The sequence below is a fragment of the Emys orbicularis genome, chromosome 1 (assembly GCF_028017835.1).
Source record: "Emys orbicularis isolate rEmyOrb1 chromosome 1, rEmyOrb1.hap1, whole genome shotgun sequence".
NCBI classification, from domain to species: domain Eukaryota; kingdom Metazoa; phylum Chordata; order Testudines; family Emydidae; genus Emys; species Emys orbicularis.
Genome location: NC_088683.1, coordinates 126,629,105 through 126,651,529, shown reverse-complemented (window position 1 = coordinate 126,651,529; position 22,425 = coordinate 126,629,105). Strand labels below are relative to the sequence as shown.

The window sequence follows — 22,425 nt, the reverse complement described above, 5'->3', positions numbered from 1 at the left end:
TAGGTTGGATATTAGGAAAAACTATTTCACTAGGAGAGTGGTGAAGCACTGGAATGGATTACCTAAGGAGGTGGCGGAATCTCTGTCCTTAGAGGTTTTTAAGGTCAGGCTTGACAAAACCCAGGCTGGAATGATTTAATTGGGGTTGGTCCTGCTTTGAGCAGGGGGTTGGACTAGATGACCTCCTGAGGTCTCTTCCAACCCTAATATCCTATGATTCTATGAAGACACTACCTACGCTGACAGGAGGGCTTCTTCTGTCAGTGTAGGTAATCCACCTCCTGGAAAGCCAGTAGTTATGTTGATGGGAGAAGCCCTTCCATCGACATAGCACTGTCTACACTGGGTGTTAGGTCAGTATAACTGAATCACTCAGGGGTGTGCATTCCCTCACCCCTGCGCGATGTAGTTATACCAGTATAAGTTAGTAGTGTAGACCAAGCCTGAAGGACAAATATTGGCAAATGGGGCTAAAGAGAATCTTCACTGATTTGATGTTAACATTTGTATTGCACACTAAAAAGAGAATGTTGCTTTAAATACTATATTTAATAAAAAACATGGAATGTAGAAAGATTTACTGCAAGTTATAGTCTTTAATGACATGATCACATACTATTTTTCCCCCAGGACCCCTGCCTCATTCATTGCACAGTATGGATGGTGCTAACTGAATTACCAGCTGTTCTATAGTTTGTTTTATCCTCGTTCAGTGTGTGTCCACAGACTTTATTGATTGCACACTATTCAAACCCTGCTCTGAAGATAAAATTATTAATCTCCTCATGGGCTCTCCTGTGGCACTCATCACTGTAGTATCTGAGTGCTTCACAAATACTGAATTTATCTTAACTCGCCTGGGAGGTGAGGAAGGAAAGGTATTGTTCCCCATCTGCAAAATAGGGAATTTTGAGTATGTCTACACTTACAATGCTACAGTGTAGAACTACCTATGCCAGTGGGAGAATCACTCCCATCAGTGTAGGTCAGGGGTCTCAAACTCAAATGACGACGAGGGCCACATGAGAACTAGTACATTGGCCCGAGGGCTGCATTACTGACACCTCCCCCCGCGCCGCCCTCGGCCCCGCCCCCACTCCACCCCTTCCATGAGGGCCCACCCATTCCCTGCCCCCATTCCAACCCCTTCCCCAAAATCCCCACCCCAACTCTGCCCCCTCCCTGCCCCCAGGGGGTACAAGAGGGGTGTGGCAGGGGCTCAGGGCAGGGAGTTGGGGTGTGGGGTGCAGGAGGGGTGAGGGGTGCGGCAGGGGGTCAGGGTCCAGGAGGGGTGTGGCAGGGGGCTCAGGGCAGTGGGGGGGAGCTGTGTGGGGTGCAGCAGGGGGTTCAGGGCAGGGGGTCAGAGTGCAAGGTGCGGCATGGCGTTCAGGGCAGGCAGGCAGGGAGCCTGCCCTGCCCCCGCTGTGCGTTGGGCCCGAGCCGCTCTAGGTAAACGCGGGGGGGGGGGGGGCAAGGAGCTCGCGGGCCGCAGAAAATAACCCCGCGGGCCGCATGTGGCCCCCGGGCCACGTGTTTGAGACCCCTGGTGTAGGTAATCCACCTCCCCAAGCTGTCAACTGAAGAATTCTTCCATCCACCTAGTGCTGTTTATACCGGGGGTTCGGTATTTTTCACACCCCTAACAGATGAAGTTATACCAAAGTAAATTCCTAGTGTAGACCAGGACTGAGGCAAGAAAGATTAAGGTCAAAAGTTTCCACTACTTTGGATGCCCAATCTGACATGCCTAGGACCTGATTTTTCAGAGTAGTTTATACAGTACTTGATACATTCAATGAAAAGCTCTGATTGACTTCAGATGCAGCTCTGTGTGCTCAGCACTTCTGCAAATCAGGCCCTGGCATATGGTGTCAGGCACCCAGAAAATGATGAACATGCAATTAATAACCACATGTGAAAAGTTTGGTTTAAGTGACTTGCCCAGCATCACATAAGAATTGTGAAGAGGCAGGAGACAATTCCAGCTCTCCAGAGCATCTTTCTCTTTCTGCAGTCCTCTGCCTCATTCACTACAAACCTTCCAACTTCTGCCACAAATGAAACAGGGTTCCTATAGGCAACAGCCGCCTTCACTACACAACCCTGATTCATTCCCCCAAATAGCTACATCCTGTGCACTGAATGAAGCAGAAAGTCTGGCAACCTTAACAATAGGTGGTGCTACCAGCCCTGCCTATAACTATACATAGCACTTTGGATTTTTAGATGCTTAGTGATGCTGAGTATTAGTAATAGTTTTGTCCTCAGGAGCAGATCAAATGTGGGAATAGATCTTTTCATTATTTGCAATAACTTTAAGTGAAATAATCCTACAAAAAAAGAGAAAGGAAAACGTAGTCTTTTATTTTGTTTACCTAAGTAATAACAAAGGAAGCAGTTTGGAGGAGTACCATAGTTAGTAGGAGTTTTGCCTAAATAAGGACTGCAGGACTGAGCCCTTAAAAAACTGAACAAGCCACAAAACAAGTGGGATGTAATATTAAACCCCACAGGAAAAAGACGAGTCATTATTAATTAGTGACTGTGTAATGACTTTGTCTCATACCTATAAATAGTATTTTTGCCACCATATAATCTGAGAAGTATAAGAGTAAACAGTTTTCCACTTGACTGACTGAAAGTTACTCATGGTTTGTCAGAGATCAGCAGAGATTGTTCCATGGCAGTCACGTTGGCTATTCTCAGGGTACGTCCAGACTACCCGCCGTATCGGCGGGTAGTGATCGATTTATCGGGGATCGATATATCGCATCTCATTAAGACATGATATATCAATCCCCGAACATGCTCCCCGTCGACTCCGGAACTCCACCAGAGCGAGCGGCGGTAGCGGAGTCGACGGGGGAGCCGCGGCCGTCGATCCCGCGCCGTGAGGACCCAAGGTAAATCGATCTAATATATTTCGACTTCAGCTATGCTATTCACGTAGCGGAAGTTGCGAATCTTAGATCGATCCCCTCCCCCCCCCCAGTGTAGACCAGCCCTCAGTCACTAACATCTTTAAACTGCAAGAATTATGGTAATGGTAGGCAGCTATTTGGCTCTTCTTAATGAGATCAAACTCCCATTGACTTCAAAAGAAGGTGTATCTAAATAAGGAATGCTGGATCAGACCCAATCTCAGTAAACTAAAATTATACCTTAGTAATGAAGGGTATTACTGCTGATGTGCATGTAAAGATTACTCACCTAGGTGAGGTTTGCAGAATAAAGCCTAAAATATGTGCCTAAAATATGTAGTCATCTCAATGTACCAGATCAAAGGCCTGACCCTGCAACTATTACTACTGGCATGAGCAGTCCTTACTTATGCATGTAGCCCCATTGAAAGCCAATGGGACAACACAGATAGGGAGCTAAAATACTGAGCCCCACAAGAGTGACACTTCTGTATTTATAAGAGGTAAATTCTCACTTGGGAACTGATTCTGCAAAACCTCATACAGGCAAGTAGTCCTGATGGGAGTAGTTCCACTAGTGTGCTTTGAGTACAGATTATTTGCACAAGGAGGGGGTTGTGTTGAGGAAAGAGCTAGATCATGTATCAAGTGCTTTCGGAACATGGCGCACAGAGGGTAGTTTTGTGGCTAAGGTTTTGGACAATGACTTAAGAGGTCTAGGTTCAATTCCCAGATAGTCCCAGAAGACATCTGTGGCATCAGTTAATTACTCAATCTGCCTCACTTCCTGCTACCCCCAGTCAAGAGCAAAGGAGTCTTTTATTCACAGCCTCAGTTGGTTTCCAGTAAGAATTGAAATGAGGGGCTCTAAGCACACCTTCCCCTAAATATAAAACTGAATGATTCTTGAGTTTCCATGTAAAACAAAGGCCTCCTTATTTTAGTTAATACTTTCACAATATAGACAAAATTACCTGTCATGGGTTTAACATGATATCCTGCCACCAAAATTAACAAGACCAAATGCACACAGGAAAAATGTAAAGTTTAATTTTCTGTGGCACAATCACTTGATTATTTTGGTATAGTTTCTATTTATAATTTCCAATACAAACGTCCCCATTAGCTTCCTGTCTCCAGAAGCAACAACTTCTTTTATTTGGAGAGTTTCTTCCTTTCAAAGAAACAACTTTGCGATAATCAGTATGCGTAGGGGTTTGTGGGAAAATGCAAGAGTAAATGGAGTAAGTGGAGGAGCCACCTAAAGCTGGTGTTTGTAAACAGTCTGAGGGAAATGGCTAAATATTAAGGTTAAATTTGAAAGTTGTAGCACCAGTGCAGTCGTCAAACCAGCTGTTGGTTTATAAAACTGAAAAGTCATATAGCAAATTATTTCCCACATCACCTATCCAAGGACCCCACAAAAAATAGTCACCCAAACAAGGAACTGGGAGCCTGTAGCATAGAGGGGATGAAGAGGAACCTGCATCTGGAAAGATCAGCCTTGTTTGTTGCAGACTGAAGCATTTTCGAATTTATGCTCCCCTCAATAGTATGGGACAAAGTCCTCTGCAGCTGCTTGGCTGTAATTGCTAGCTCCGCATTAAAGAAGGCGCTTCTGTCATGCCTAGCCAGTGAACCGATATTAACATATACCCCCCAATCACCCGAGATTGGTTATAGTCCCTGAAAGCCTCAGAGGATCAGAATCTGATTTTAAGGAATTAAATGATTGGTAAGGTTTTTGTTATTGCGGCAGACAGGACCTAAAGTAATTGCATCCTAGGGTACGTCTTCACTTACATCCGGGTCCGGATGTAAGCAATCGATTTTCTGAGTTCGATTTATCGCGTCTGGTTAAGACGCGATAAATCGATCCCGGATCGATCCCGGAAGTGCCCCGGATCGATCCCGGAAGTGCTCGTCTTCGACGCTGGTACTCCAGCTCGGCGAGCGGAGTACGCAGCATCGACGGGGGAGCCTTCCTGCCGCGTCTGGACCGCGGTAACGTCGGACTAAGGTACTTCGAATTCAGCTACGTTATTAACGTAGCTGAATTTGCGTACCTTAGTCCGAAGTGGGGGGGTTAGTGTAGACCAGCCCCTAGACTGGCTCCAGTATAGGGGCTGGTCTACACTAACCCCCCCACTTCGGACTAAGGTACGCAAATTCAGCTACGTTAATAACGTAGCTGAATTCGAAGTACCTTAGTCCGACGTTACCGCGGTCCAGACGCGGCAGGAAGGCTCCCCCGTCGATGCTGCGTACTCCGCTCGCCGAGCTGGAGTACCAGCGTCGAAGACGAGCACTTCCGGGATCGATCCGGGGCACTTCCGGGATCGATCCGGGATCGATTTATCGCGTCTTAACCAGACGCGATAAATCGAACTCAGAAAATCGATTGCTTACATCCGGACCCGGATGTAAGTGAAGACGTACCCTAAGATTTCAGAAAGTCGAATTACATCCAAAAATCGTTCAAGGATGCAGTGCTTAATTTGTGCCAGGGGTTGCCAGGGCTTGGCAGTTCATAGCCCCAGCATCTCTGGGCTTGCCACATCAGTTATGAAAGTAAAAAAAAAATTGCTAAAGCCCCTGCACCTAATTGGTTGAGCCCAGGCATCTCTTTCAGTACAAATTAAGCACTGCAAGCATTATGTCATAGAAAACAATTCAGTATTCTGAAAAAAAGAGTTACTTGACATTCAAACATGATTTGTTCTGGCACTCACTACAGAAAGAGGGCATTTGGAGGGAAATTGACTGCTACTCCCTCTTACCTTCCATTTGCTACTAAGAGGAAAGGAAGAAAGCCAGATGATGGGGGGCATAGGTGCTGGAACTAGTGATGCTGGGGGTGCTGCTGCACCCTCTGGCTTGAAGTGGTTTCCATCATATACGGGGTTTACAGTTTGGTTAAATGGCTCCCAGCACCCCCACTATACAAATTGTTCCAGCACCCCTAGGAGATGGGTGGAAGAGGGAGAAAAGAAAGAAGTCAGGCTATATATTCCCAAAGATCATATGATTAGTCAATAGATGGGAGTGTTTTTCAAGGCACCGCAGACCTACATTGTATCTAGTTTCAAACCAGACTCATTGGAAAATCCTCTGAGTAGCAGGAGCCTGGTCCTTCAATGAGTCCTAACTGCAGCATTCCCCTTTCCCGTTGCAGCTGGAGAAGATGAAATTTACACTTTGATGAGCCGGCTCTGGAGATGCACAGACATGGACAAAAAAAAACCCAGCAGACTCTCCACATGTTCTGCATAATAAAGTGCACGGGAAGGGTCTCCTTGCAGCTTTGATTTCAAAATTGGGGGAGCTGCTCAATGCTTACAGATCTCCCCTTCCAACACCTGGAAACACATTCGGGTGTCTCAGGCACATCTTGAAAAATCAAAAGCCAGGGGAGCATGAAGGTCTTTTTCTTTGTTAGGGACCAAAAGGCATCACTGCAGCGTGGCATGATCCCAGGGTACAGCCAAGCCCGCAACAGCCAGAGAAGTGAGAGCGCCCGTTGCGCTTTCCCGGGAGAGACCTCGGTGTTGGTTTTATTTGTATAAAAAAATGAAAGAAACATGGTTCGTCCTTTAGCCCACCCCCACTGCCCACACAGGATCCCAAAGGTACCAAACCACTACCCCCAAAAACACTTTTCATAGCAGAAGGGTCTGGCCAGCCCCCCACTAGTTAAAGCCGCTACGAGTTTGTATCTGAACTCTTGGGGTGGGGGGTAAAGATCAATATTTGAGTGTGACAAATAAAGTTCGTCTTTATTTATTTGGGGGGGGGCTGTACACGGGGCGCACCTCGCTCTGCTCCGCCTGTCCCTGGCTGCCCTTGGGCTACCCCTGGGCATGGGGCAGGGAGGCTGGGTACCTGAAGCCGGTGACTGCGGTCTGGTTGCTCCTCCACGCCTTGCCCTGCTGCAGCAGCACCCCCTGCACGACCTCCTTCTCGTCGGGCAGCCGGTACACGGGGAAGATGTAGAGCCAGCAAAGGACAAAGACACACAAGGCACTGGCCCCCCCCACGGGCAACCGGGTCCGGGGACACTTACACACCGGCCCCGCCGCCGCCATCCTCCTCCTCCTCCCCCGGCAGATCTTCCTCCGGGCCGGGCTGCAGTCACTCATCAGTCCCGGCGAGCGGCAGCCGGAGCGCCAAAGCCCCCCATGCAACAGACACAGAGCCGCCGCCGCGATGGTGAGCCCGCTCCCCCGGGGGCTCCCCGCCGGCCGCCCCGCTGCTTTAGGGACTGGGGCCATCCTGAAGACCAGCGGCGGATGCCATCGCAGCCCAGCTAGCCGGGGGAGCGGCTGCCCGCTGCTCGCAGCTCAAGCCAGGGATCGGCAGGGCTCAGCCGCTTCCTCTCTCGGTAGCGGCTGCTGCCTCGCTTCCTCCCAGTCATTTGGTCCTCTGCTCCCCCCCCCCCTCCCCTTCCCCCCGCCAGGCACACAGCACCCGGGGAGCTGTCACTGCAGCAAGTCCTTGTACATTTCCATTCTGCCGCCAGTTCCTGGGCTTCCCTCCTGCTCCCCAAATCCGATGGGAACAAAGAGCTGCCCCTCCCCCCTCGCCCCAGGAGCTGTCAGCAACCTTCTCCTGCACCCCTGAAATCGGGGAGATGGGGGGAGGGACGCGACACGACAGCAGGGTGACCGGAAATCAGGGCTTTTTTTCCCCCGCAGGAAAAGAAAATATCTCCTTTGACCCGTTCAGATCAGCGCCTCCTGGATTGGAGCTGGCAGCAGGTTTAGCTTTTTTGCTCGCCTTCAGTAAAAGGGGGGGGGGGAGAAATCAGGCTGAGCCGGGCAATGGCAGGAGACTTACATGATCCCCCTACCCCCAAAGTCCCCGCCCACCCCGCCACCCCCCAGCTGCTGTGACACTGCATCAGTCACACGCACAAAGCAGCCTCCTTCCTCCACTCGCCTCGCCGAGGATTCCCAGCGCGCCGAGCCGAGAGCCCCGCAGAGATCGCGCCACCCTTCCCCCGCCCCCAAACATCAGTCCACCCTGCAGCCTCCCTTCACCCCACACCGCTATTCCCCAGGGGCTTCCACCCTCAATCGCCTCGGCAGGATCCCCCGCCCCCCCCCCCCCCCCCACCACACACACACACACACGCATTCACAGTACATAACTCCCCACCCCCACTCCCCAGCACACCCAAACAAACCCAGGATCTCACTAGTCTCAGGCGATTCCCATCCAAGCCTACCCCGCCCCCATCCTAAATAACCCGGCGGGATGCCACTCACACCGCCTTATCCCCATGCCCAGGACAGGATTCCCGCCCCATCCCCAATCAACCACCCTGCTAAACCCCGGATCTCACTGGCACATAGGGACATGGCTCCGGTACATGCCCCCCGCCGCCCCGTTCCCCGCGCTCCCGGCAGTAAATGACGCCACACCGGCAGGATCCTGGATCCAGGCTCGCTCTCTCTCACACACACCCTCCTCCTCTTATATACTGCACCCAGATGTGCAAGCAGCTGGGATCCAGCCGGACACAGACATCAGCCTCATGGCGCAGAGCCTTTGCTGCGACCATTTCTACTCATTGTTTATATTGGGAAATCACGTTCCCCCATTAAACCCTCCATCCCGAAACCCTTTTAAAATGTCAGCCGGGGCCATTCGTATACAGGGATCTCGCCCGAAAACCGTCCATCCTTCCCAGCCACCAGAGTACTGCAAAGTGGGAAAGCCCAGCATCACACCTCCCATCCCGCTCCTCATTCTGCATCGCTCTTCAGCACGCCCTTGCGGCTGACTTGCCTAGCTGCATACAGCTAAATTGTCAGCATATTGTGCTCCAGGGCTAGAGCTAGCTGTGAAGAATGACAAAATATAGGACAAACTGAGAGACTGGATTTCATGTGGATTAGCCTGGTCGTTCCTCTCCCCCCCCCACACACACACGTTTTTGCCCCTTTCCAATGCTAGCCTGTTTGATACGGGGGCGGCACACTCCTTTTTTAACCCCACAGATCACTCAGTTTGAAGACAAGCTACACTAACTAGCCAAAGCATACCAGTTGTGCATGGACTTTTACTAGCAACCTGAGACTCTGTTAGTTATTTACCTCCCTCAAACTGCCAGCCACTAGGAATTAGACTGAATCCACCATCTCCATCTCACATATGCCACTGTATGGGAACTAGATGATAGTATTTTGTGGTCAGCGCTGAAGTCTGATGGATTCAAACCACTATCCTAGAAACAGGGGCTGGATTGCCAGTCTCTTGTGCTGTGCCACTGACATCATAGCAACTATAAAGATATTTTTGGATGATACAACATATTAAGCTAGTGGCATTGGGAAACCTGAATTAAGGATCGTCTCTCTCTGAGGCAGCCACACTCTCTTAATTAACTTCTCTAAGTGTTTCGTACAATTGTGTTTGATCTTTAGAGGCAAAGCACTTTTATCAAGGCAAACTATTTTGCTGCTACACAGTTGTCAGTGTATTTTAAAATAGTTTTGATATGTTGTAAAATAAAGACAATTTTTACTTACATTAAGGGCCAAATTCCTCAATATCTGTGTGTATGAAGTTTCAGGAAAATGAGAGAAACTGATCCCAGAGCTCGAATGTAGGAAACTGGGGATGCACCCATGGCTGAAATTCCTCCAATAATGTTAGTATATGCTGAGTTACAGTATCATGAGTCTCTTTAATAACATGTTGTAAGGACTTAGTGTCTTCAGACAAACACTTTTGTGTGTTAGCCAAAAGTTGCCTGACAAATGCTAGAACTACATGAATACCTCCACCTGGTTCACTCCATTTAACAAATGAATAACATTTCAGAGCACTCAGAGCCTCAAATGCTGAAGATGAGCCACATCAGAGCACAGTTGCTTTGCTTACCAGCAAGCATTCGATCTGCAGTACAAGCCTCCGAATCAACAAGAAGTTCTAGTAATCCTGCTTCTCCCAAAAAATTCCCACTACATGCAATAAAACAGCACAGGATGTGAAAACCACCCAGGTGAATCACATTGGTACCAAGTTCATTGCAGAGATCAATTTCACTTGCTGAGCAACAGCATAGAGCTGCTGAAATTACCTTAATTTCAGCACTGTAGTATAGACTGTGGCCAGGGGAGCTGGTTTGGCATCCACAGTAGGTACATATGCAACTGCTGGGTAGGTGCTCTTTGTTGCAAGCTTCTGGTTGAAACCAGTCCAGAAGTGTGAACAATATCAACCTCATTTGATATTGGTAGGATATCACAAGGTAGTTGTCTTAAAAGACACCAGCGGAGATCTCTGATAACGTTCATTTGTAGGTGACAAGAGTTTATTTTCTCAAGTACTTTTTCATGACAAGTCAGTTCTGGACATGGGCTAGGTTTTTCAAACGCTGCAAACTGGATAAGACACTGATTGCCCAGGGAGAGTAAGTGACATTTCTTTCCCATGCTTCAGTAATATTTCTTGTGAAGCTGGACTAACTGCAGACTGTTCTTGGAATACCACTCTAGCCATCGATTGGAAGGTATTCTTTCCATCAATGGTCTCTACATTTATGTCTCTATCATCTCCTTCATGGATGAGATTTCCACCAGCATGAATTGATACAATTCTGTTTGGAATGAATATACCTCACTGGAGTCTTTCTACTTCCGTTTTTTGCAGCACTTGTGATGAACCACCTCAACTCATAATTGATGCAGAATTCATGAAGGCGTAGTATGTCAATTAAACTATGTGACCAACTATGGTGTAGCAGCGTGATAATTTTGGAAATATTAAATAGTCTGCAGCTGAGAGGCACCTTCTTTGAATGTCTTCTGAATGAGGATACTCATTGCTGGCTGAATTATGTGCCTCATTATCTAACCACCAAGGGACAAACTCCTTTACCAACTGGTGCACAAAAGTAACTGACCTCTAAACTACAATCACCTTTGGACAATATTCTGAGATTATCATTTTGCCTGTTTCAGACCGAAGGATTGAAGCATAATTATAGAAAACTTGTTCACTTGAAAGCTGTTCATCAGACTCACTCACCTGAAGAGCATCCACAAAACATTTAGATGACTTAAGTTTCTGTTTCAGGTTACTAGCAACTTGGATAGTGTCAGCTAATGTTATTACACTACATAGAACAATGGTAGACTTGCCTTGTCCATGCTGTGCATGGAATTAAATTGCAGAACTGTAGTGTTTTTCTAATCTTGCCTGTAATTTGTTACAGGAACAGCTTGCAATTTCTGCATCTGAGGGAAGCAGGGTTTTATATCTTTGTAGCAGTTTGGACAGAAGAAGAGCTTTATTATTATACATAAGCCATTGTCTCTTCAATCTGCTGATAAAATGCAATGTATTGTTGCCGTTAACTAGATTCATTTTACTCATGTAGAAAAAAAAAGGCATATTGAATGATAAACTGCATCCTTCGCAATCACATCTTCCACAGATGTTCTGCAAATGTCATCATCACCTCTCTTAGATTGGCTGCTCTCTCAAATGCTTCTATTTTGTCAAGTTTCTCATCTTGTGTTCAATACAACTCTGACCTACCAAATTGGACTTGTGTGTATATTTCTGAAGCAATCCCTGTGATAGAGTATTGGTGGCATGTCATCTAAACTAGAAAACTCATCCAATAGCCACCAGTACAATTCATCTCTCCTGGCTACTGCTGCCAGCATCACAGAATTCTGTCCAGCACTGGTGGCTTTTGACAGTTTTGCATTCTTGCGATTTTCTTGACAAATAAGCACATTTTTCAAGGTTTGTGAAGACTCTTCTTCTCTGATGAAAGCTTTAGAGGACTTGTATCCCCAATATCTTCACATAGTGTACCTTGTGTAGAGGTAAGATTCCCAAAGTACATCTCTACCTTGATATAACGCGACCCGATATAACACAGATTCGGATATAACGCGGTAAAGCAGTGTTCCAGGGGGGCGGGGCTGCGCACTCCGGCAGATCAAAGCAAGTTCGATATAACGCGGTTTCACCTATAATGCGGTAAGATTTTTGGCTCCCGAGGACAGCGTTATATCGAGGTAGAGGTGTATATTGTTAGATCTACATATTAGTATTAACATTGCCATTTTGTTTAGTGAGCATTGTGACTGAAACCCAATATGAAGCTGGGTACTGTCATCTCTAACATTAATATCGACCTGTGCATAAGTGACACTGAATTAAAAAGCTAATTTCTAGAATATTTCAAAGGCTAGTACTGCATGCATAGGCAACAACAAATTAAAACCTTCTACCAGGTAGACTAGATGCTACATTATATGTACAAAAGCTTGCAAATGGAGAAGCATTACATTAGGAATTCGCATACATTTATATCTATTCACTGTGCAGTACAAACTATGGGCATGTTACATACTGCTACTAGTGTACAACTGTCAGTGAGAGACTGATCTGGTCAGAACATTTCAATTGAAAATATAGAAAACTATAATAGTCACTTGTTAGATACTTTGACAATTAAGAATATGTGATGTGAAAACATATAATGTTAGTATATTGCAAAATGTTATTTGCCATTTTTGCCACATGCTAAACACTTTCATCATTTCTGGGGGGGAAAAATCTTGCCCATGCAGAATCTATAAAAATCTTTTAATACATTGTCATTTGGTAGTTTTGACCAATAAAACACCCTATTAAGGTACTGAATTTCACAGTAAAATCTGTAGTCCTAATCGTGTTGCAGTGTTTCTGGAACTGTGCAAAAAAACAATCAAACAAACAAACAAAAAAAGATGACACTCATTTTGGATACCATTGTTTCACCTCATCTACAGGCTTACAACATCACATGTCAGCTCTGCATCATACGTCATCTAAATGAACATAAAATAAGCTTTCTAATGATTCATGATGTGGGTGTGTGTAGGGTGGGTACATTGAACTCCAAAAATATGGCCCTTTTTGGAGAACTGGTATGTGTCCATGAGAACAATAGTATCCTGCCAGTTTCCAGGCTACTCACAAAGTGACCCCTACTTTGTGGGAGTGGAGTTGCTTTAAAAGATCTTGGCATTAATTTCTAAAAGGTTGCAAGTGCTTGCAGGTAGGCTCCTAAGCCCATGTTTAGGTACCTTAGCTTTCTCTCTCTCTCTCTCTCTCTCTCACACACACACACACACACACACACACACACACACACACACACACACACACCCCAACAAAGGATGGGGGCTTTTCCCCTCAACTTCAACAGCCCAATTCATGACAAATCTCTCTCTCTCTTCTGTTTTGCAGGTTTCCGTGTGGGCTGAATATCTTTGAATTTATGCAAGCCACCATGCTGGAATGTAAATCTTCAATAATCTAAGTGCACCCAGCTCTGCCTGCCTAATAAAATAACTTACTTTATGCAATGACCTCTTGATGTCTACTCTTTAGTGTTCAAGTATTAGAGCAGGGCCAGCCCACAACATTTTGGCACCTGAGGCGGGGAGCTCAAATGACGCCCCCAGGCCCCTTGCTTGGGCCAAAACTTTGAAAGGTCTCAATTCTGCCTTCTTCCTGTTCTACTCCTCTCATGGTACTGCTCTGCTACCTACCCCAATAAAGGAGAACCAACAACTTAAAATGCCTTGTTCAAAAATTTTAAGTAACACTTAACTTTCGAACAGCAAATGTCACTTTTCTTGTCTGCATAGTAAACACTGGCGTTTTTATCTGTTTGAATAATCAAAGTGCTGCTTTCCGTGCCTTCTTGGTTGCAAAGATTTGAACTGCTTCCTGAAGGTTCACAGTCTGGGCCAGCTCATGCTTTATTGAGATGGTTGCAAGGCCGACCAGCCTCTCCTGTGTCATTGTGGAGCGTAGATGTGTTTTTATGAACTTCAGCATGGAGAAGCTACATTTTCCACTGGCAACTGTTACAGGAAGTGTTAGAAGTATGTGCAGAGCAACAAAAGCATTTGGAAAGAGGATGGTCATCTGATTTGTGCACTGCACATATATTCCAGAACAGCCTTTAGAGTTGATCCTGCTGAAATGTATCTTGAAAGGGCTTTCAGTTCATCACCTAAATCACTCGCATCAATATTGCTCATGTCATCATGTGTCAACACTGTCTTTAGTGCCCTGCATTGCTGGTGTAGGTCTTCTTCAGGTATAGTGAGGAGTTTTGGAATATCATACAACATCCCAAATATACTGCTGTGTTCCTTGAGCTACATGAAACGTTCTTCAACTGACTGTATTGCACAATCTAGCACCTGGTTAAAGAATTCAACTTTGAATTGTTGTTTGGGGTCTCTTATGGGATTATCCCGTGCCTCGTTATCAAAATATCTTCTTCTTCGGTGACTCTTGTATTCTTGAATGGGTGGGGAAATAGCTTCAGTGTGAAGTTCCTCTGCCAACTTCTGTGCACTCTTCAGAACATTTTGAAATCCCTCATCTGACCGGTAAGACTGTAGGTATGACTTTGCTTTGTCCAGTTGTTCCATTGCTCCACATATATCAAAGTCAACACCTTGGAGTCTCTTGCTTACAACATTTATTTCAAACAGTATGTCATGCCACAGCACTAAACCACACAGAAATTTGAAGTTAAGGATGTTTCTGGCGATTCCATTTCCCTCTGCCACTGTTCTCCCATGAACAGTTCCTGTCATAGCATTATCCTCCATAATGGCAACTATGGTATCATCTATCTTCCCACTTCATTGCCTCCACTTGACTTCACTTGTGGCACTCAGTGGTTTCAGTATCAGAGACGATGTTCCCAGATGTTGCTTCAAAATTTGCCATCGATGAGTTGATGCAGAGAAAAATATATAGATGCTGTGAATTACATTAAAAAATTCAGCAGCCTCACTAGAAGCTGATGCTGCATCACTGACCACCAAGTTCAATGAATGAGAACTGCATGGGACAAAAAAGGCTCAAGGGTTTAACTCTTGGATCCATGTCTGCACTCCTCTGTTCTTTCCTCTCATGTTGGCACCATTATTGTAGCCCTGACCTCTCATGTCAGCTATCACAATTCCCGTATCTTTCAGCTTTTTAAGAAGCACATTTGTCATACCAGCTCCTGTAGTATCATCAATGTCAATAAATTCTAGAAAATGCTCTCTGACAGTCACCATTGCAGGGACATTTTCATTAGTTTCTGTTGTTGTTACAAAACGCACCATTAAAGTCATTTGTTCTGTATGGCTGATGTCAGGTGTGCAGTCCAGAATAACAGAGTAATATCTTGCTGACGTCAGAGCTGCCATAATCTTCTGTTTGACTTTTGTTGCCAGTAACGGTATGATCTCATTTTGAAGTGTTTTTCCAAGGTAGTGGTGTGTGTACATTTCTTGGGTGGTGACTCTTCTTAGATGCTCCTGGAGTACAGCATCAAACTCAGCCATCAGCTCCACAATTTTAAGGAAGTTTCCATTGTTTGGCACATACAGCTGATCTGAAGTGTCACGCACTGCTAGGTTTTGGGTAGCAAACATTTTCACAATGGCAATGAGCCTTTTCAGAACATTTTGCCAGTAAAGAGACTCTGATGCAATCTTCTCTTGATGCTGATCATCTATGATGGCCTTTAACCTTAGTCTCATCTCAAGCTCTTTCCACCTATGGAATGCTCTCTGGTGATTTGCTGCCTTCTCATAGCATGCCAGATTTCTAGCCAGATTTGTCCAGTCCTTTGTTCCTGGAACATTAGACTGGAAGAGTTTGCAACAAAAACAGTATGCAGCATTCTGGGTTTTTGAGTACATAAGCCATGGCCTCTCCACTTTGTCACCATTGGGGATTTCACGCCAGTAATGTGTTAGATGGAAACTTCTATTTTCATTGTCTTTGGGGAACATGAAGTTTTTCACTTGCTGTGGCCCATGCAGTACAAGGAAGTCCCTCAGGCTACTACTCAAGTGAGTCCATAGTCCTGGATCATCTAGACTTAAGGAACTAAACTCAGCAGCAGTTGTTTCTTGTGCCTCCACCACACCCTTCTCTGATCTACACTTTTCTTCAGAAATGTGCATGCTTACATCCATTTGAGATGGAGATATGGATGCTGCAGTAGCTGCCAGGTCACCTGCACTCTGACTAACTGGAAGATCAGGCATCTCCTCACCACTCACATCCTCACTGGGGCCGGAAGGCTCACCATGAACATTTGTGTTTATGTATCTCAGGCGAGCTCCTTCCTGCTTAAATAGAAAAGCTTCCTTTGCTTTCTTTCTTTTTCTGAATGCTGCCCCAGAGGGGCGTTTTCTTCTTTCACTCATGACTGCTGTTCTGTGCCAGCTATATTGGCTCTCAACACTCAATTGAAGGGGACAAATAACAGGCTGGTAGCAGGGCCTGAGTGAGGGAAAATATCAGCGTCTTAAGGGCCTAACTGGCTCCTACTACTTCAGTTGACTGCCTGTTCTCTTCAAGTGGGTTCAGGGAAGCAGCAGGAAACAGGAAGCTCTCTGAGAAGCTGGTGTTAATCAGTCCAGGCTCCTGGGGGTGCTAGAGAGGTATATAAGAGGCTCCTCCTCCTCTCTCTCCCTGCAGCTCCTGCTGCTTTCTGTTATCCCCTCTCACCTTTTCTCCTGCCTGCCTGTTATGTCTCTTGTGCCCTCCTTCCTCCAGCACAGCACTCCACCATCTCTGTGCATCTAGAGCAGAGAGAATACATATGCACCAGCAGCAGACACAATTTTCTACACTCTGGGTCCAAGTGGCGCCACCCCCCAGTCTGGCACCTGAGGCAGCCGCCTCAGTTCACCTCATGGTAAGGTCAGCCCTGTAGCAGAGGATTAATTTTTTTTTTTTTTTTTTAAGGATTTTTGCCTAACAAACTGATGGGGCAAAACTGCTAGTGTTCCATGTATATCTGTATCCCTTGAAATGTGTTTAGAGGATTTATAGGTGCAGTGAATATGTATCCTGGCTAAGTATTCAATAGCTAAATATTCAGATCTCTTCATCTAAAACAATACCTTGTTGTGATGGATGAATTTTTGCATTATATCACCATTAAGTATTCTTGGTTTGAATGATTCCTGTATTTCTTGCCCTTTAATTACTAATTTACTCCAATAAATTGCCATCTTAGAAATAGCTTGGCTACTACAAGGCATACAAATATATTTGTGACTATACAAAGTTTTGTTGGGAGATTCTACCAACTCTTCCTCTGTCAGATTTCTCTGCACAGAGCTGCAAAAACAGTTTACAGATGTGTATTCAGACTGATAAGACATTCAAAGGCCTTGCTATGACAGACATTCATATATAATCCTCTTGGAGAGGAAGAATTACAATTGCAGCCAAGTACAATATTAAACAAGTGTACCAATATTTATGGTAACATTTTCAGCTGCAGGGAGGCAGGGGAGAAACACACACAGTACAATATGGTAAAATGAGGGAAAGGATCAAAAGATCTTTAAAGAAAGCATTAATTCTCTAAAGGGCCTGACCTTGCAGCATTTAACCATAAATCAATAGGAGTTTTGCCTGCACTGGTGCTGTAAGATCAGTCACTAAATGTCAGGCTAAGTCTGTCATATAGATTCAATTTTTGCTTCCCTTACTCTCAAAAGTCATCTTACTGAAGGAACCTAAGTATATAATAGAAGTGCTCTAGTGCCTTCATAGTGAAGGGTTGGGTTAAGCTTTCTACTTAGGGAGGTTGTTAAATTCTTTAGTTATCTCTGAAATCAGTCTCAGATATGGATTATTTTAAGGAGCATCGTCAAAAGTCACATACTTGACATTTCACACAGGGCTACATTCCACAGGGAAGCTGAAGCATAGAATCATAGGGTTGGAAGGGTCCTCAGGAGGTCATCTAGTCCAACCCCCTGCTCAAAGCAGGACCTAATCCTCAACTAAATCATCACAGCCAGGGCTTTGTGAAGCCTGACCTTAAAAACCTCTAAAGGAGGAGATTCTACCACCTCCCTAGGTAACCCATTCCAGTGCTTCACCACCTTCCTAGTGAAAAAGTTTTTCCTAATATCCAGCCTAAACCTCCCTCACTGCAACTTGAGACCATTACTCCTTATTCTATCATCTGGTACCACTCAGAACAGTCTAGATCCATCCTCTTTGGAACCCCCTTTCAGGTAGTTGAAAGCAGCTATCAAATCCCCCCTCATTCTTCTTTTCTGCAGACTAAAAATCCCAGTTCCCTCAGCCTCTCCTCATAAGTCATGTGCTCCAGCCTCCTAATCATTTTTGTTGCCCTCCGCTGGACTCTTTCCAATTTTTCCACATCCTTCTTGTAGTGTGGGGCCCAAAACTGGACACAGTACTCCAGATGAGGCCTCACCAATGCCGAATAGAGGGGAATGATCACGTCCCTCGATCTGCTGGCAGTGCTCCTACTTATACAGCCCAAAATGCCGTTAACCTTCTTGGCAACAAGGGCACACTGTTGACTCATATCCAGTTTCTCATCCACTGTAACCCCTAGGTCCTTTTCTGTAGAACTGCTGCCCAGCCAATCGGTCCCTAGTCTGTAGCAGTGTATGGGATTCTCCCATCATAAGTGCAGGACTCTGCACTTCTCCTTGTTGAACTCATCAGATTTCTTTTGGCCCAATCCTCTAATTTGTCTAGGTCCCTCTGTATCCTATCCCTACCCTCCAGCGTATCTACCATTCCTCACAGTTTAGTGTCATCTGCAAACTTGCTGAGGGTGCAATCCACACCATCCTCCAGATCATTAATAAAGATATTGAACAAAACCAGCCCCAGGACTGACCCTTGGGGCACTCTGCTTGATACCGGCTGCCAAGTAGACATGGAGCCATTGGGTATATGGAGATATACCTATCTCAAAGAGCTGGAAGGGACCTCGAGTCCAGTCCCCTGCCTTCACAGCAGAGCAAGTACCATCCCTGACAGATTTTTACCCCAGATCCCTAAATGGCCCCCTCAAGGATCGAGCTCACAACCCTGGGTTTAGCAGGCCAATGCTCAAACCACTGAGCTATCCCTACCTGTTGAGCCCAGCAATCTAGCCAGCTTTCTATCCACCTTATAGTCCATTCATCCAGCCCATACCTCTTTAACTTGCTCGCAAGAAAACTGTGGGAGACCGTATCAAAAGCTTTGCTAAAGTCAAGGAATAACACATCCACTGCTTTCCCCTCATCCACAGAGCTAGTTATCTCCTCATAGAAGGCAATTAGGTTAGTCAGGCATGACTTGCCCTTGGTGAATCCATGCTGGCTGTTCCTGATCACTTTCTTCTCCTCAAAGTACTTCAAAATTGATTCCTTGAGGACCTGCTCCATGATTTTTCCAGGTGCTAAGGTGAGGCTGACTGGCCTGTAGTTCCCCGGATCCTCCTTCTTCCCTTTTTTAAAGATGGGCACTACATTAGCCTTTTTCCAGTCATCCGGGACCTCCCCCAATCGCCATGCGTTTTCAAAGATGATGGCCAATGGCTCTGCAATCACATCCGCCAACTCCTTTAGCACCCTCGGATGCAGTGCATCCGCCCCATGGACTTGTGCTCGTCCAGTTTTTCTAAATAGTCCCGAACCACTTCTTTCTCCACGGAGGGCTGGTCACCTCCTCCCCATGCTGTGCTGCCCAGTGCAATAGTCTGGGAGCTGACCTTGTTCATGAAGACGGAGGCAAAAAAAGCATTGAGTACATTAGCTTTTTCCACATCCTCTGTCACTAGGTTGCCTCCCCCATTCAGTAAGGGGCCCACACTTTCCTTGACTTTCTTCTTGTTGCTACCTGTAGAAACCCTTCTTGGTACGCTTAACATCCCTTGCTAGCTGCAACTCCAAGTGTGATTTGGCCTTCCTGATTTCATTCCTGCATGCCTGAGCAATATTTTTATACTCCTCTCTGGTCATTTGTCCAATCTTCCACTTCTTGTAAGCTTCTTTTTTGTGTTTAAGATCAGCAAGGATTTCACTGTTAAGCCAAGCTGGTCACCTGCCATATTTACTGTTCTTTCTACACATTGGGATGGTTTGTTCCTGCAACCTCAATAAGGATTCTTTAAAATACAGCCAGTTCTCCTGGACTCCTTTCCCCCTCATGTTATTCTCCCAGGGGATCCTGCCCATCAGTTCCCTGAGGGAGTCAAAGTCTGCTTTTCTGAAGTCCAGGGTCCATGTTCTGCTGCTCTCTTTTCTTCCTTGTGTCAGGATCCTGAATTCAACCATCTCATTGTCACTGCCTCCCAGGTTCCCATCCACTTTTGCTTCCCCTACTAATTCTTCCCTGTTTGTGAGCAGCAGGTCACACAGGGCAATTTTTAAAAATATACAACTAAGAATGCAAACTTTTGACTTTTTCACCTTAACTTTTATTTTTCACCATGGAGGTTTACAGAATATGAAATCTTCATGGAGAACTTCTATTCTCCAACACTGTCTCCCTAGGTCCCCAGCCCTGGGATGTTTGTTCTGGGCTTAACATATTCCAAAAAGGCTATGTAAAATGCATACGTGTGAGAGCTTGCATGCCATCAGGGGGCTCGGGGTAGGGCTGAGAAGTGGAATTCCTGTCTTACTCCCTGCCTTGTACACTAACAAACTCACTTTGAAATCCAACATAGAATCACCCACAATGCACACATCCAAATCTGCCATATCACATTCAAAACAACAAGTTTAACACATTTGATTTAATCCACCATCTCTCCCACTGCAAGTATGACTGTAGGCAACATCTCTTCATCTAGCTAGGGTCTGAGTTAAAGTACTTTTGAGTGGAACTGGATGGATGCTTTGTTAGCGGTCAGAAAGTGAATTTGTTGTGGAGCCATGGAATCAGAGCATGTGTTCAGGTGCTAAGGTATGTGACCGGAGGTTGGCCTGGATATTAATGTGTGCTTAAATGGAGATTTCCCTTATATTTTTTTTAAACAGATGGTGTAGTTGGAAATGCACTGGAAAATCTTTAATTTTGCGTTAATAACGTGTGTATATGTTGGAGTATATTGGAAGCTTGTGTATCTTAAATTGCAATTTAGCATCCATTTCCCATATTTACAAAGGTTTTAGAGATGCAAGATACACTGAGGATAACACAAGAAAACATCTGGCCTTGGAACCAGTGGGTGTGTTTGCGAAGGAGGTATAATTATTATATATCCCAAAGAGTATGACCTTAAGCACATTAGGGGCAGCGAGAGAGGAATCTGATTTCAGCCCACCAGCTGCCACTGCAATATTTATTACATTAATTTGCAGGGCACTGAAGGCTGGAAGAGACATTCCCTCCAAACAAAGAGACCAGTTGCAAATAATAGTTATAAACTCAAAGACGGACACCACACAAACACTCACTGTACTGGTGGTAAGACATATTTATTCCAGTTCTCCAGGAAGACTATTTCCTTAAAAAAAATTGCTGTCATACTCATACTATTAAGAACTGGAATGATCCTTACATGAGTAGTCCTTACTGACAAAAACAGTCTGCATCGAAGTCAGTGGGATCCCTCTCAAAGATAAGCACCACACACATGAGTATGGGTTTGCAGACTTGGGTGCTGTTTTTGTACAAGGTACTTAACATGTACTGTTACACCCAAGCTACTATGGTTGTACTATGATATAGATCCTATCCATTACTTACTGTCGTAATAGATGTATAAACTTAAAATGCCTACCCATAAACACACATGAGCTTTGCCTTAGGGAGAAGTAAGCGGCTATTTTACTAGTGGAGCTACTTTTCCCTTCGGGAGGCAGACAGCTTCTGACCTCATGTCTGCCATTAAATGAGATTTCAGTCTCTGTTCACTATAGTTGCTATCACCGAGCCATCATTCATAATTTAGCATTGTTTAAGAGTGTCTGCTCATGTGAAGGTCATGTTTGATTTCGAAGGGAATATAATAAATTCATTCTTTTAAAAGACCAGGATGCAGCTTACTGTGAAAAAGCCAGGGGGAGCTCATTTACATTGTGGCTGTATCTTTTATGCAATGAATGAACTCTAGTAGTCATTACAGAGAGGTATGACTTTTCATAAAGGACTTAGAGGTTCCCTCACTGTTCCTCAGACTGGTGGACAGGTGACTGCATGGTGACCTGTAGCTTTGTGTTAAAGGCCATGCACTATTCTCTTCTATGGTCAAACCCAGAGCAGAAGTCTGCAAGGATCTCAGCGTGTTTAAATATGAGGGGTTTCAGCCACAATTCCCCACCCAAAGAAGGGTTTAAGCCTCTGTGTAGCAAGTAGGACTGCAACTTTCAAATCCCATAGAGCCTAAGGATCTATGGCAAGAATACCACAGCTGTGCACTGAATTGGCCATGTCCCCTTGGGGCAGCTCCAGTGCCAACAGCCAAGGTGGGAGGGAGGCCAGCCCTCCAGAACCCCACTGTCTCCCAGCCTCTTCCTGTGCTATCAAATCAGTAGTTGGAAGGGCTCCCTTTTCCCCAAACTGCTGAAGGTGCATTTTAGGGCTTTCCCTTCCCCCAGCTACTGCCAGTCTGGGGCTGGTGAAGAGGGAAGAACTGCCAGGACTCCCCGCTGTCCCTCTTCCTTCCACCCTCCCTTGCTAATAC

The 22,425-nt window shown here is 45.5% G+C and overlaps 1 protein-coding gene across 1 annotated transcript in view; it reads right to left on the bottom strand.

Moving 5' to 3' along the window:
- ST8SIA1 (ST8 alpha-N-acetyl-neuraminide alpha-2,8-sialyltransferase 1) overlaps positions 1 to 7,192 on the bottom strand; it is a 167,036-nt gene extending 159,844 nt beyond the window's left edge. The window contains exon 1 of the mRNA XM_065423402.1: positions 6,804 to 7,192. Coding sequence (XP_065279474.1) covers positions 6,804 to 7,192 — 389 coding nt within the window. The remainder of the gene's footprint in view (positions 1 to 6,803) is intronic.
- Positions 7,193 to 22,425: the final 15,233 nt, after the last annotated feature.